The 15255-nt window shown below is 39.7% G+C and overlaps 1 protein-coding gene across 1 annotated transcript in view; it reads left to right on the plus strand.

Moving 5' to 3' along the window:
* Window positions 1–15255, plus strand: part of MAPKAP1 (MAPK associated protein 1) — a 433900-nt gene that overhangs the window by 287439 nt on the left and 131206 nt on the right. The window contains exon 8 of the mRNA XM_082263170.1: window positions 473–580. Within this exon, the coding sequence (XP_082119296.1) occupies window positions 473–580 (108 nt within the window). The remainder of the gene's footprint in view (window positions 1–472; window positions 581–15255) is intronic.

Here is a 15255-nt window from a genome sequence, read left to right on the forward strand (position 1 = left end):
GTTAAACAATCTTATCCAGAATCTGAATAATCTGGGCATTGCCAATAGATATGATATATGGTCCCCAATTGGCCACAGTGCCTAAAGCAGGCCGGTGAAATGTTGAATTTCTTATCACCTTTTGTGCCAGACACCATGGTCACAGGACTAATAAAGAGGGTGAATCTCCCCATTGGGGACCCAGAGCTTTCTATGGATTTATATATTGTTTGGAAATTAACGAAAATTGGACTACATCTAGGATTGCAAAGATGCATTGTTTTTTTGTTTTTATGTTGAATTTGTTGGACATACTGTGTTTTATTTTCCAAACACATTGTAACTAATGAAGGGCTAAAATGTTGTATAGAATTGTTTTTTATAGAATTATGTTGTATAGAATTCAAAATATATCGAGCATTGTTTCCATAAAACTACCACTTACATTCCATATATGATATGGTAATATAACAACCTTGTTTGTATTTTATAGGTCCTCAATATCGACTAGAAAAACAGAGCCAGCCAAATGTCCCAGTGGATCTGGACAGCAGCCTGGAGAGTCAGAATTCTTTGGAGTTCTGCCTAGTAAGAGAAAACAGTAAGTGTCTCCATTGTGCCACATACACGTGATAGTTCAGACAATTGACGGCCTACTGATTTCTCTGCTCAGGCAATGTGCCCATGAACTGTGATAGATTGACTCACTCTCTCTAAGTATCAGCATCCTGTTTATCTCAGTTATGACAGATCTGTGTGGAGGGTCTGACTTCAGCACTGCAGAAATGAGACTCTCTAGATAACTGATGAAGGGGGTCATGAGTTGAAGAAACAGAATATATTATGCATTACCTCAAATGCATACATGCCTTCACTTACGTAGAATTAATTTGCATTATGTGTTGGACAATAAAACATAATATGGCTTGCTATAGATGGACAGATTACGAAAATGGCAATACGCGGGACACCGTGTTGACAATAACACACATAAATGTGCCCCTGTGTTTTAAAAGTGCATATAATGCTAAGATTATAGAAAATGCTAGATATTACTCTTGGTTCCTTTTCAGGGGTCAAAGATTTTAGTATATATTTTAAAATGTGGGTCCTGCGCCATTAATATTTCAATGATACCCTTATAGTGTAAGGAGATGTTATTCTAAGAGATGCCTAATTGTTATTTTGCCTCTTCAAAGGGCTGACGAGGTTAAAGGGGGGAACTAAACTATCTGAGCACTGCAAACTGGAAAAACTATTGAATTCATTTTTAATACTCAAGGCAAAACTCAACCAACCAGCCAATCTATGTCTCCATGCTTTAGTTTGTTCTGAAATCACTTTTGAAAAACACTCCTTAGCATTTCTAGCTGTGGCTGTCTTAAGCAAAGGCAGATGATTCATGTAGCATTTTCTTCATGGAATCTATCTGCCCTTGGCCAAGGCATGCAAGCAGGAGGGTGTGCTTAGTAAATATACAAATGAATATAATATACTTTCCTATCTATTTACTAATGCTAGCAGCATAATCATTAACTGCTTGCCAACTGCCCACCGTACATACACCGCGGCTGGACGGCTGCTCTGCGCCAGATCACGTACCTAGGATGTGATATGGCTCCTCTGGGTAGTGGGTGCACGCTGCGGCAGTGCTGTGTCAAACCAGACCAGCGGAGGTCGGCTATCGGAGCTCTGCCCGCCAGCATTCGCTGATCATTGGGCAGAGACACAGAATGGAACTCTGCCTCAGTCAGAGCTCCATTCTGATGAGGAAAAATAATGGATTTTGTGTCCCTGCGAAACAGGGAATAAAAGCCATCACTTTCCTTAGTAAAACCAGCACACATAGTAAACACAAACACTGGTTAGGCACACGGTTAACCCTTTGAGCACCCTGGATGTTTAACCCCTTCCCAGCCAGTGTCATTAGTACAGTGACCGTGCATATTTTTTAGCACTGATCACTGTATTAGTGTCACTGGTTCCCACAAAGTGTTAAGTGTCAGACTGTCCTCCACAATATCTCAGTCCCTCTTTAAGTCACTGATTGCTGCTATTACTAGTATATACAGGTGCATCTCATAAAATTAGAATATCATCAAAAAGTTAATTTATTTCTGTAATTCAATTCAAAAAGTGAAACTCATATTTTATATAGATTTGTTACGCACAGAGTGATATGTTCCAAGCATTTCTTTCTTTTAATGTTTGTGGTTATGGCTTACAGTTAGTGTATACCCAAAATTCATTATCACACAAAATTAGAACATTATATAAGACCAATAAAAAAAAAGATTTTAATACAGAAACGTTGGCTTACTGAAAAGTATGTCCATGTACAGTATAGTATGCACTCAATACTTGAGGAGTTGGGGCTCCTTTTGCATGAAATACTGAATCAATGCTGCGTGGCATGGAGGCGATCAGCCTGTGGCACTGCTGAGGTGTTATGGAAGCCCAGGTTGCTTTGATAGCGGCCTTCAGCTCGTCTGCATTGTTGGGGTCTGGTGTCTCTCATCTTCTTCTTGACAATACCCCGCAAATTCTCTATGGGGTTTAGATCAGGCCAGTTTGCTGGCCAGTAAGGCACAGTGGATACCAAGATCATTAAACCATGTAATGGTACTTTTGGCAGTGTGGGAGGTGCCAAGTCCTGCTGGAAAATTAAATCAGCATCTCCATAAAGCTGGTCAGCAGAGGGAAGCATGAAGTGCTCTAAAATTTCCTGGTAGAGGGCTGTGCTGACTTTGGACTTGATAAAACACAGTGGACCAACGCCAGCAGATGGCATGGCTTCCTAAATCATCACTGATTGTGTAAACTTCACACTGGTCCTCATGCAGCTTAGATTCTGTGCCTCTCTACTCTTCCTCCAGACTCGGGGACATTGATTTCCAAATGAAATGCAACATTTTACACAGTCTGTGATGATTTGGGGAGCCATGTCACCTGCTGGTGTTGGTCCACTGTGTTTTACCCCTGCAAGGTGGTGTTTACCTGTGCAGGGATACACAGGTGTTCCATTTGTGAAGTAGCAACTTGCTTCCAGTTTGACATCCATGTGGGTCCGGGTGTATGTCCCCGAGCTCATTCTGTCTGGATTTGGGGTCCACACCCACACAGATGTTTTATTGGGAGCAGCGACTATACCCCAGCAGCTGTTGCATCTCAATTGACACCAATGGTACTGCCTGCACGGGGATGCACGGAACACCTATGCATCCCCATGCAGGTAAACCTGGCCCTCCACAGGCATACACTCTAATATGCCCCATGTGAATGAGGCCTCAATATCAATTTAGCAGGAATATTGTAAATTATGCCATGTATGTATCCACTAATAATGATTTTAGTGCATTTTTTGTGAAAATAGCGGTTTGATGCACATTTGCACAACTATTGCGGGGCCTACAATAATCAGTGGCACATTTTTTCATTCTACAGGTCATGTGATTTTAGAAAATATATGGTTTGGGGGGTCAAACCTTGAAAGCTGTACATGAAAAATAAAAACCTCCAGATTTTTTTAATCAAATGTTTTTATTTACAATTTTACGTACCCTCAGTTTTCATCATTTCACAAAAAGATGCAAATTTACAAAAAAAATTGTTATTAATTAGTTACTTTATATTAAGTAGGAATTTAGCAGGAATTTTGTAAATTTTGCCATGTAGGTATCCACTAATAGTAAAGAGCAGGGTGTGTTAAAACCCGTGTCAACTACCTGATTTTCCTTAGTGATCCAAGTGTTTATAGGTCCTTGTACAATCTTGCAACAAAAATTGGGTATAATGGCGCTCCCAGACACAATAACGGAATCAATGTATGCTGCTCAGTCTCTTAAATCAATCAAACACATTTATTAAAAAGGTTAAAAGATGCTACTAAAATGGGAAAATGCCAGCAGATGTACAACAGTCAGGTGATACCTCAAGTCGGGAATTGTTGCACTATTCCATTCTCAGTTAGGATCTGGGTTTGGGTAGGCTGCAACCCGGACATGAACTTTCAGCTGATGGTGGATTCTTTTGGGCACCATTTGTGCTTCCCATCCCATCTTTGAACTCTGGTCACCTGCTCCACAGCGCCAGGATTTTTGTACATATTCCTTGTACAATCTTGTTAAAGCTCAACCTTAGGCCAGATCCGCTAAATACAAAGTAGCATACGTATATTGCACCTGGCAAAATATTTGCAGTTGTGCTCAGAAGCTCTTGTAATTCATAAACCCCTGCCACAATACATTACCTGAAGGGCGATGCCACATTTTCTGTTTTAATTAAGCTATTCAGTCATATGCCCTTCTTGTCCTCAGCCTGCTTTTTGGATAGCAAGGTAGCAGTGTTGATCCCTGTGCTTGTCCATAAGCATGTTCACATAAAAAGGTGATATGCTGTTAACATTTTGTAATGAGTCAGCTAAAATTTGCTTGGTGGGTTGCCCTGTTGTCCCCTTCTTGCCCTGCATCCTTCCATAGAAAATCCAATCCGATACCGCTGCTGTTTATGTATTGTAACAGCCATTAGGCCTGGTTCACACTGGTGCGACAATCGCTGTGACTTTAAAAGCACATGTTGCATGACATGTAAAAATCAATGATTCTTTATGAGAGTCGTCTGTCGGCTTGACTTTGGAAAAGGTTCCTGCACTACTTTGGTCAGACTTCTGTCCGACTCCAGCCCATATAATTGAATGGAAGTCTCATCCAAGTCGGATCAGCAACTTAACTGATCTGACTTGTGACATTCGACTTATGCGCAGAGGCAATGTTGGCAATGCAAAATGTATCGTGTGGTCCCCCCCAAATCCATACCAGACCCTTATCTGAGCATGCAGGCCAGGAAAGGGGGGGGGGGGGATGAGCGAGTGAGCGAGCACCCCCCTCCTGAACCATACCAGGCCATATGCCCCCCCACCCCAAGGCACCTTGTCCCCATGTTGATGGAGACAAGGGTCTCTTTCCCACAACCCTGGCCTGTGGTTGTGGGGGTCTGCAGGCAGGGGGCTTAACGGAATCTGGAAGCCCCTTTTAAGATAGGGGGCCCCTGACAACTGCTCCCACTGTTCTGGCAGCTCCTGTGTCTGACAGTTCTTATTTAGCTATGGGGCGTGGCCATGCAGTGTCTTCATCCAGAGACCCTGCCCCTTGTGATGTCACAAACCCATCATGCCCGGGGCGGTTGGGTCACACAGAATTTATACTACACAAAATCAGATAAAAACTTTAAACACATTATCCTAAACAATGCAAACTTTAAATAGTAATATCAGTGCATCTAACAGTACATCTAATGAACAGCTAACCTAAATATATATCTAATTAACAGTAGGCTAAACAACAACTAGTCACCTAGACAAGCCTAGGTAACTCAGGTTAGTGCCCACCCAAACAGTTTGGCACCAGTATTCAGGAAGACCCAGGCTGTTGAAATCTTATTAACCAGGTCAAGCTCTTTGGGGGTATTATATACATCCAAATAGTGAACCTTTAATCACAAGCTGATGGCTTGTCCTGTGTTTAACGGTGCCCTGGATCATAACCACTGGCGTGGGGAGAGAGATTGTTGTGAAACCGGGGCAAATCCATGCCTCAATCTCCCATGCAAACAATGAAACCGGAAGTGATGTCCCTTTCCATTTCATATGCAGCCCTTCCTAGCCAGTACACCTAGGGGATACATTTAACCAAGCTGATCTGTGCTTGGTTAGATGGTGTGAAGGGCAGGGGAGACATTGGGGTCTATAAGACCCCTAATGTCTCCATGAAGAGTACCTGTCCCCTGCCCAATGCTATCATTATTATTAACCCCTTGTGATAGCAATCACGTAAAAAAAAATATATATAAAAGAAAAGAAAAAAGATAAAAAAAAAAAAAAAAAAAACTTGGCGAAACCCCTGTTGCGCAATTAAAACGCTAACACGAGCCCGGGTTGCACATACGTATGTAAACCACGGTCACACCACAGGTATGACGTATCACAGTGAACGTCAGAGTGAGAACAATAATTCTAGCACAAGTGCTCTTAGTTAACTCTAAATTGATGAGCTGTAAAGGCTTTTAAAGCATCCTCTATGGTGATTTTGGAGCACCATAATTTGTGGCGATATCGCGGGCGCACGTCATTTTAAGGCATGCAATGTTTGGTATCTTTTTACTCTATGCAACCTCATCTTTTATATTTTTACCAAAAAATGGGTACTAAATGGTATGGTTCTGCACTATGATATATTTTTTTCTGGAAATGCGTGTTTAATTTTGAGCAAATAATGTGAAACAAAAATGTTCAACTATAACCTTTTTATTCTACAGGGCCTCTGCTTTCAGAAAATATATGTTCTGGGGGTTAAGTAATTTCTTTGCCAAAAAATGTTGATTTTTACATATTTACGACAAATAAAACAAATTGCTCTGGAGCCAAACTGGTTAACCAGCTTTCTTTTCACAACCATCTCACTGAGTTTCAAGCTGGCAGAGACCAGCATGGCTTCCTTGACTGTTAAATGTGGTAATAACATGTCATCTTGCATCATATAACAGGACATCTTTCTGAATGCTCGTGGCTCCCTCAAATGCCAGGGCCCATAGTCAATAGGAAAGAGGCTAGCCTGCAGTCCCCTCCAAAAGCCCCTGTCCCAGTTAAGTCTGTCACAAGCTGTATTTAAACCATTTCGTTGGTTTAGGCAAAAAAGAATATAACTGGATAAAAGGGTGTTTTTCATTTGCTTCAGCCTTGAATAATACATAGTAGAGGTATCTATCCAGATCAATAAAATGTAGAAAAGATCTTGTAATAAATTTAGGGAACAATGTAGCCCCTACATTTGCTTTTATACTTTTTTCAAATATCCTAAAGATTTATAAGCTCGCATTCTAGCCTTATCCCCCCTGTAAAATGCAAGTTGTGCCAGCGCACTGCCTTTCCACGGCTAATTGAATTTTATATCCTGCCGCTTGCTTTCTATGATGCTCCCCTCCTTATCTTATCATTAAGAACTAATTAGTATTCAGAGGAAATTGCTCTTAATATATTAAAATTGGTTAAGTGCTTTCAGACCTGTATGAAAAGCCAGTGTCTTATTGGGGGCCATAATGAGGGACTTTGTGTGTGTAATTAATTGAATTACAATTAAAAAATTTCATTAAGCAAAATACTACTACATAAAAACGATACAGCAATATGGATTCTGCATGCTAAACTTCTGCTTTTGCTGCAAAACAGAATATATATACACAGTATGTAATTTTTGCACTAGTGTATATTTTGTATCATTCCCAACAGTAATACAATAGGTGATCTTTTTTATCTGCACCTGTACGCCCCAGTCATGTCATTGAGGAATATGGTGTTTATACACCGATCAGCCATAACATTATGACCACCCACCATAACCTATTGAGGCATGGAACTCCACTAGACCTCGGAATGTATGCTGTGGTATCTTCCACAAAGCCGTCAGTAGTAGATCCCTTAAAGAACCTTTAAGTCCTTTACTGTATATATACTAATTAGCCATGGCTTTATGACCACCCATCTAATATTGATGCCCTCTTTTGCCTCCAAAACAATGCTGACACATTGAGGCATGCATGCCACTAGACTGCTGAAGGTATGCTGTGATATCTGACACCAAGCCATCAGCAGATCCCTTAAAGTGGAAGTAAAGACAAAATCTAATTAACTCTAAACCTACTCTCTGCCACATTCTAAGCCTAATGTATTTAGCCCTGTAAAGGAAAAAATCCTTACACGTACTTGTCCTGCAGCCGCTCTGGTCTGGTCTTCAGCGGCGGCTGCTATGTGCAGGAGAGAACCAATAATGTATGTAAAATGCCTGGAAAGTGACGTCGTCCATAGACTTACTATGGGGCTTCCATTGTTGGCTGCCTCTCCTGCACATGCTTACACACTAAAGCCGCCGCTGACAGCTCAGCATGGGTTTCAACCAGAGCGGCTGCAGAACAGGTAGGTATAGCAATTTTTTTCTTTACAGAGCTAGATAAATTAGGCTTAGAATGTGGCAGAGAATAAGTCTTGGAGAATTTAAAGTCAACACCTCAAACTCTTTATGTTCTTCAAACCATTCTTGAATTCATCAGACCAGGCCACATTTTTCTGTTTCTCCATGGTCCAGTTCTGATGCTTATTTGCCAATTGTAGGTGCTTTTGGCTTTGGACACGGGACAGCATGAGTACCCTAACTGGTCTGCAACTATGCAGTTCCATACGTAACAAACTGGCGATGCACTGTGTTTTCTGACAACTTTCTATCAGAACTTGCATTCATTTTTTCAGCAATTTGAGATACAATAGCTCTTTTTTCAGAGAGTGCATCAAGGAGCTTTGGCCTCTTGTGACCCTGACACCAGTTCACCAGTTTTCCCACTTTAGACCACTTTTGGTAGGTCTGACCACTGCAGACCAGGAACATCCCAAAAGAGCTGCAGTTTTGGAGATGTTCGGACCTAATTGTCTAGTCATTACATGTATACTTGTACAGTTATACTGTATAATCTAAAATATACTTTTTTTTTTTTTTTTTTTACTTTAGCAAAAACATTTCTGCATGTTTATTCCTTCTTTGTTGGAGTTGGAGATCTTGTTTTTTCAGAAGACTGTTTTCTTTTGCTTGCCTTTGTGCAAAGGCTCAATGTGCCAGGTTTTAAGCTAGAGGTGGGAACTGTCCCCTTATATCCTTCATGTAATAATGCAGCAAAAAATCCCTAGAAGATTCCTCAGCTTGGCCCCTTCTATCAGGCAGTCATACTACTTTTGCTATTTTTATTTTATGTAAAATCAGTGAAAAATCAATTTTGAAATATATCTATGGTTTATGCAAATTCTCCACTTGCTGTTCTCTTTCAGTTTTACACAGCGTGGGACTTAGAACTAATGCTAAGGTTCCTCACTGTTAATAGTACGAGAGAATGGTTCAGGTGTGTAGGAAATGCTTGGTTTAGGGATGTCCTCCAGCATTAGGCACTACCCTTACCCATCCACATGGGAGACCCAGCAGAGGAGTGGACCACCTCAAGGAAATTTAGAAAATCGAGGTGGGGGTGCGGGGGGGGGGGGAAGGAAGAATAAAAAGGAAAAGAGAGTAGTTAGGTAGTGGTATTTTTAATCTAAGTGGTGTTATTTTTTTCCGTTAATGAATTAAAAGTTATGGAGCTTGGTCTGAAATTTGCACCCGATAAGGGTGTGAAGAGGTTTCACACTTTTATCGAAATTTAAAAATATATTGGGAAACTAAAAATAAAAAAAGTATTTACCGAAAAACCTTCTTCTGGTACAAGTGCAGAAAGACCATATGCAGATAGTGGTCTGAGGAACCGTTCGACTTTTAACCCCCCTGTGTCATCCAACCACTTGTTGGAGGTATTCAAGAGTATGGTTGAAGATGACATCCGGAAACTCAAAATTAGACATCAATTCACTAAAAAAGATTTTGAGAAAGGTATGGAAGAGCTGAAACAACGGAAAGATATTGTATTACAACCAGCAGATAAAGGAGGGGGAATAGTTATTTTAAAGAAAACTGATTATTTAAATGAGTTGGATAGATTGGTGGGAGATGTTACATACAAAAAGCTCAAACACAACCCAACCTCTAGGCTTAAAGCTAAATTGGAAGGCTTAAAGCTAAATTGGAAAAATTAGTCAAGAAGGCTAAAGAAAATGGAATCTTGACTAAGAAAGAAGCCCGATAGTTAATACCGGAAGAACCACGTTTACCAACGATATACCTGCTACCAAAGATCCACAAGAGGAGAACAGATCCCCCTGGTAGGCCCATAATAAGTGGGATCCGATCTATTTTCTCCAGAATTGGTGAATACGTGGATTATTTTTTACAGCCTTTGGTATCTACCTATCCATCCCATCTAAGGAATAGTAAACACCTCATCAATATATTAGAGGATCGCCAAGTACGGGACGACACGTTTATGGTGACCATAGACATGGAATCTTTGTACACAAGTTTTAGGCAAGAAGATGTACTCTCCACTACCACCTCTGCCCTGAATGGAAAAACCAACATCCAAAGTGCCCAAAAGAAATTCATTTGTGAGGCATTAGACCTAGCAATGAGTAACAACTACTTTTGGCACCAAGGTTCATGCTATAACCAAATTAAAGGGGTAGCTATAGGCGCCAAGTATGCGCCCAGTGTGGCAAACATTCTATTTAGAGAGTGGGAAAAGGAGGCCATTTTTTCTAGGCCGGACACCTCCCTTAAACTATACAAGAGGTATATTTGTGACCTCTTGGTTCTTTGGAGTGGGTCGGAAGACTCATTGAAAGAATTTATCAGGAGGTTAAATCAGAATGTATATGGGTTAAAGTTTACAGCTACATGGAGTAAACAAGTACATTTCTTGGACCTAACTTTGGAGAAACAAAATGATATGATCCTCACTAAAACCTTCTTCAAAGAAACAGACAAAAACAGCTATATACCTATCAATAGCTGTCATTCTCGTTGGTTGGGGGGGATCCCAAAAGGGCAATTTATGCGTATTCGCAGAAATTGCAAGAAAGATGAAGACTATGAGGTACAGTCAAATTTACTAATTGATAGATTCGTTGAAAAAGGCTACAATAGGTGTGAAATTCCGAAAACCAGAGATAATGTTAAAAGAATTCCAAGGAAGGATCTGTTGGTTGATAAGAATAAGAAAAATGAAAATAAAAGTGAAATGGCTTTCCTCACTAATTTTAACCGAGATTATAAGAAAGTGGATGGAATCATACGCAAACATTGGCCTATTCTTAAAAAAGACAACATTTTAAATTCTATTCTTCCCGACAGATCTATTTTTATTTACCATAAGGCTCCCAACCTAAGACGCAATCTAGCTCCAAATGTTCCAGATCCTCCTAAGAAAATGGTGACCTTCCTGGATCAAAAAGGTTTTTATCCGTGCAAAAGGTGCACACGTGTAGACCCACAAAAAACTACAAGAAAATAACATCCTTTAAATCCAACAGCACAGGTTTGTCCTACAACATAAATAAATTCATAACTTGTCACTCCACACATGTCACTTATCTCATCTTGTCCATGCGGTCTCCAGTACACTGGAAGAACTACCCTTAAACTCAGTACTGTATTAGGATTAACGAACATATTAATAACATCAAAAAGGGCTATCCTAAACACAGTTTGTCCAACCACTTTCGGTTATGCCACAATAAAGATCCTAGAGGTTTAAATGTGTGTGGCATCGATAAGGTGGAGCCCCATTGGAGAGGGGGTAATTTGACGCAAAAAATATCTATCAATGAAACTGAATGGATATATCGTTTAAAAACCTTACAACCTTTAGGTTTAAATATCGATATAGATTTGAATTGCTTTATATCCAATTATTGATATTCTTAATATCGGTGGTTGTATCTCTATCAATTCATTCTATATCAACATTCCTAGGTTTAGGCCTTGTGTGTTATACGAAAATATAAAATATGTGTATAGAATTTTATACAATTTTTTAAAAAACATTATTATAGGGAAAACATTGGTTTTATTGATTGATATCACTACCTTCTACTAATAATATTAAAATCCTCCCATTTTAAAATGTTTAATTTATACAATAATTTTAAATTCATACAATTATATTATAATTAATGTTATAATAATTTTTAAAATTTTTAGGTATCAAATAAATAATATTATCATAAATTTTACTTATGAATAATTTGCTTTTAATATAAGGAATTGATTTATATAGCTTTTTACATTGTTTATCTGATTAAAGATGTGTAGAATTACGATATTTATACAATACATAGTTGTTTATTTGTTAATTCATTATGTCCCAAGCCTCCAATTGCCAAACTGGGTTTTTTCCCCTTTCTGAGTTCATTAAAAATTTGTTTTTCAGCCGCATAATATATGTTTAATTATGCCAGGAGTATTTAATAATACTCCATTCTTGTATTGGCAAAAAGTCCTCCATCCGAGCATCGGCACCTACTTACGGGTGGGAGATGTTGGCGCGATGGAGGCTGATTGGTTACGAAATCGAGGCTTGGTAGCATAAATACCCTAGACGTTTTTGCGGTCATACGCGCTGACGAAACGCGTCGAGACGTCTGGACCGCAATCACGTTATCTCGTTACTTCCGGGTCCCAGTGAAGCGCAGGTGGAACACGGAAGCGGCGCTTTCACTCGGAGACCGCGGCTTTGCATTTGTTATGCCTGATACAAGTCTTCTAAATGTAAGTGCATCTGATTCTGAATACATTTTTGGGTTCCTAATACATACTTCACCATGAGAGTCCTTATTGTTTTTCCTGGATATGGTGTTTGAGAATTCATCATTGGCGATAAGGAGGTCGATCTGGAGGTGTATGGGAATTGCCAATCTTTAAGCATGGTACCGATGGTCTGTGATTTTCTGCCTGAATTGACCCCCTATAATCAAGGGGTCTATTACATCTGGTAAGCCTTTAGTGTGCACCAGGTGTTTTTTGTCTATCTGGTGGAGGTATTGGAGATCCACATCAAGAACTGGTTCCCTTTGGGTTGTTATTATTAATCCACAATTACCCGGCACTGGATTTATCCCATGGACTAATATTAACTGTTTAACCTGGGGACTGTCTTATTCATTCATTCTCAATCACTGTGGATTACAATTCACAAATATAATTTGATATATTTTGATTGTCAATTATATCTCAATTTTATTATATATTATTATATATCTTTATTGTGGATCACTACTCAGCATAAGTCACATATATATATTTGCACCTTTATTTGCAATTTTATTTTATTATATTTAATTCACTTATGCACTTTATATTTATATTTAATATATTATTTATTTAGTGGAATTTGGTTGAGCGCAACTTTATATCTAGTAATATATATTTTTTATCACTTCCTTGTAAAGAGCCTTTCTTGATTTTACATCAAGATAGGGTGACTCTACGTCCACACCCAGGCTTTTTGCCCAAGGTGGTGTCTGCGTTTTACTTCAATCAGAACATTGTACTGCCTTCCTTTTTTCCAGATCCTCAAACAGAGGAGGAAAGGTTACTACATTCTCTTGATGTAGTACGTGCTCTTAAGACTTACTTGAAAATGTTGGCTCAGATTCGTAAAACTGATCTTTTGTTCATACTGCCAGAAGGGCCCAGGAAAGGTCAGGCAGAGTCTACAATTTTGCGTTGTATTCTCCATGTTATTATCCAGGCGTATGGGTTAAAGGGGAAGGTCTCACCTTTTTTGATAAAGGCACACACTACCAGAAGAGTAGGTGCCTGTTGGGCAGCTCGCATAATAAGGCTTACCTGTAGGTACATTGAATATCTTCTAAACTTGTGAGTTTAGGAGATATTCCCAATGCATGCAGCCGGTGACGTCACCGGCGCGTGTGCTCTGAATGTCCGTCAGGTGCGGGGGTGACTTCATTGCGGCTCTGGCCACTCGTACAGCCAGAGCCTGCAAACCCAAAAGTTAAGATTGAAGCCTTATCAGCGGTGACAGCGCATCGCTGGAGGGCTTCCTTTAAGGTATTTCAATGCATGCTAGCACATTATGTCATTGCCGTTACTGGGGAATTCTTCCGTGGTTTACTACTGCTTTAAGGGTTAGGGATGAGGGCGAGGATTAGCGTTAGCGGTAATCAGGAGGGTTAGCGTTCTAACCCTAGCCCTTAACCCTGACATGCGGCTTTGGACAAATAAAGTTTCCTGCACTACTTTGATGTGATGATCAACAGTCATACTTTCCTGTAAACCAAAAAAATGCAGCACTTGAGTTTTTGGTGCAGGTCCATTGAAGTCTATTACATGCAAAACAAGGTCTGCTGCAAGAAAAAAGTCCCTGACCGTTTCCAAAAAAACACATTGGCTTAATACACACAAATGTGAACTAGATCCAGAAAAAAAACATGTTAAATGGACTGTAGTTTTTGCAAAACGCACTAAACAACGCATAGGTGTGAACCCAGGGTTAATCAGAGCTGTAAGCAGTCTCACAGTTTGTGGGAATTAAACTTGGAAAAAAAAACTCTGGTTAGCAGACTTGAAAAGCAGATAAATAGATCTAGGATCTAATGCATACAATCTGAAGGGACATAATGTGGGTATAGAAAAGAATCACCCCCCCCCCCTTTAAAATAATCACAGCCTGAAATGAAGACACACAGTTTTTGGTTTATCCAGCTGTATTTACTAGTGCAACATCCAAATGAAAGATATAACACCAAAATGTCCGAAAACAATTTAAAAAAAGGTTAAAAACGGAAACACTGAGTTGGAAAAAGAACACCCCCTATATGTCAGTATTTTGTTGGACCACATTTTTCTTTAATTACAGCCTTTAGTCTGTTGGGATAGGTCTCCACTAACTTTGCACATCTGGACTATGCAATCTTTGCCCACTCTTCTTTGCAGAACTGCTCAAATTCAGTTAAATTTGTTGGTGGCCGTTTGCGGACTGTAGTTTTCAAGTCATTCCACACATTTTTAATAGGGTTTGAGTCAGGGCTCTGACTAAGCCATGCAAGGACATTCACCTTTTCTCCTTTAATCTTGTTAATTGACAACTTTCTGGCAGGGGGCAGCAGATTTTCATTCAAAATTTGATGGTATTTTGCCCCATCCATTTTTCTTCTATCCTGACAAGTGTTCCAGTCCCTATTGCAGAGAAACACTCCCATACCATGATATTAACATCTCCATGCTTTACTGTAGGAATGGTGGTATTTGGATGGTAAGCTGTATTGGATTTCCACCAGACATATAGTTTGGTGTTGAGGTAAAATAATTAAATTTTAGTCTCATCTCTGCACCTTAAACACACCTTGAGTCTGAGGCCACATAGATAAAGGTGTTATGGACAGATAAGACTAAAATTTTATTATTTGGCTTCAACACCAAATGATATGTCTGGCAGAAATCCAATACAGCTCACCATCCAAATAACACCATTCCTACAGCAAAGCATGGTGGTGGTAATATCCTGTAATAGGAGTGTTTCTGTGCAGCAGGAACTAGAGCACCTGTCAGGATAGAAGAAAAATAGATGGGGCAAAGTACCATCAAATTCTTGAGGAAAATCTGCTGCCCTCTGCCAGAAAGTTGTCAATGGGAAGAAGGTTTACCTACAAACATGACAATGAGCCAAAGCACACAGCAAAAATGACCACACAGTGTTTGAAGGAGAAAAGATGAATGTCCTTGCATGGCTTAGTCAGAGCCCAGACTTAAACCACATTGAAAATCTGTGGAATGACTTGAAGACTGCAGCCCA

The sequence above is a fragment of the Pelophylax lessonae genome (genome assembly GCF_965119305.1).
Source record: "Pelophylax lessonae genome assembly, chromosome: 7".
Taxonomy (NCBI): domain Eukaryota; kingdom Metazoa; phylum Chordata; class Amphibia; order Anura; family Ranidae; genus Pelophylax; species Pelophylax lessonae.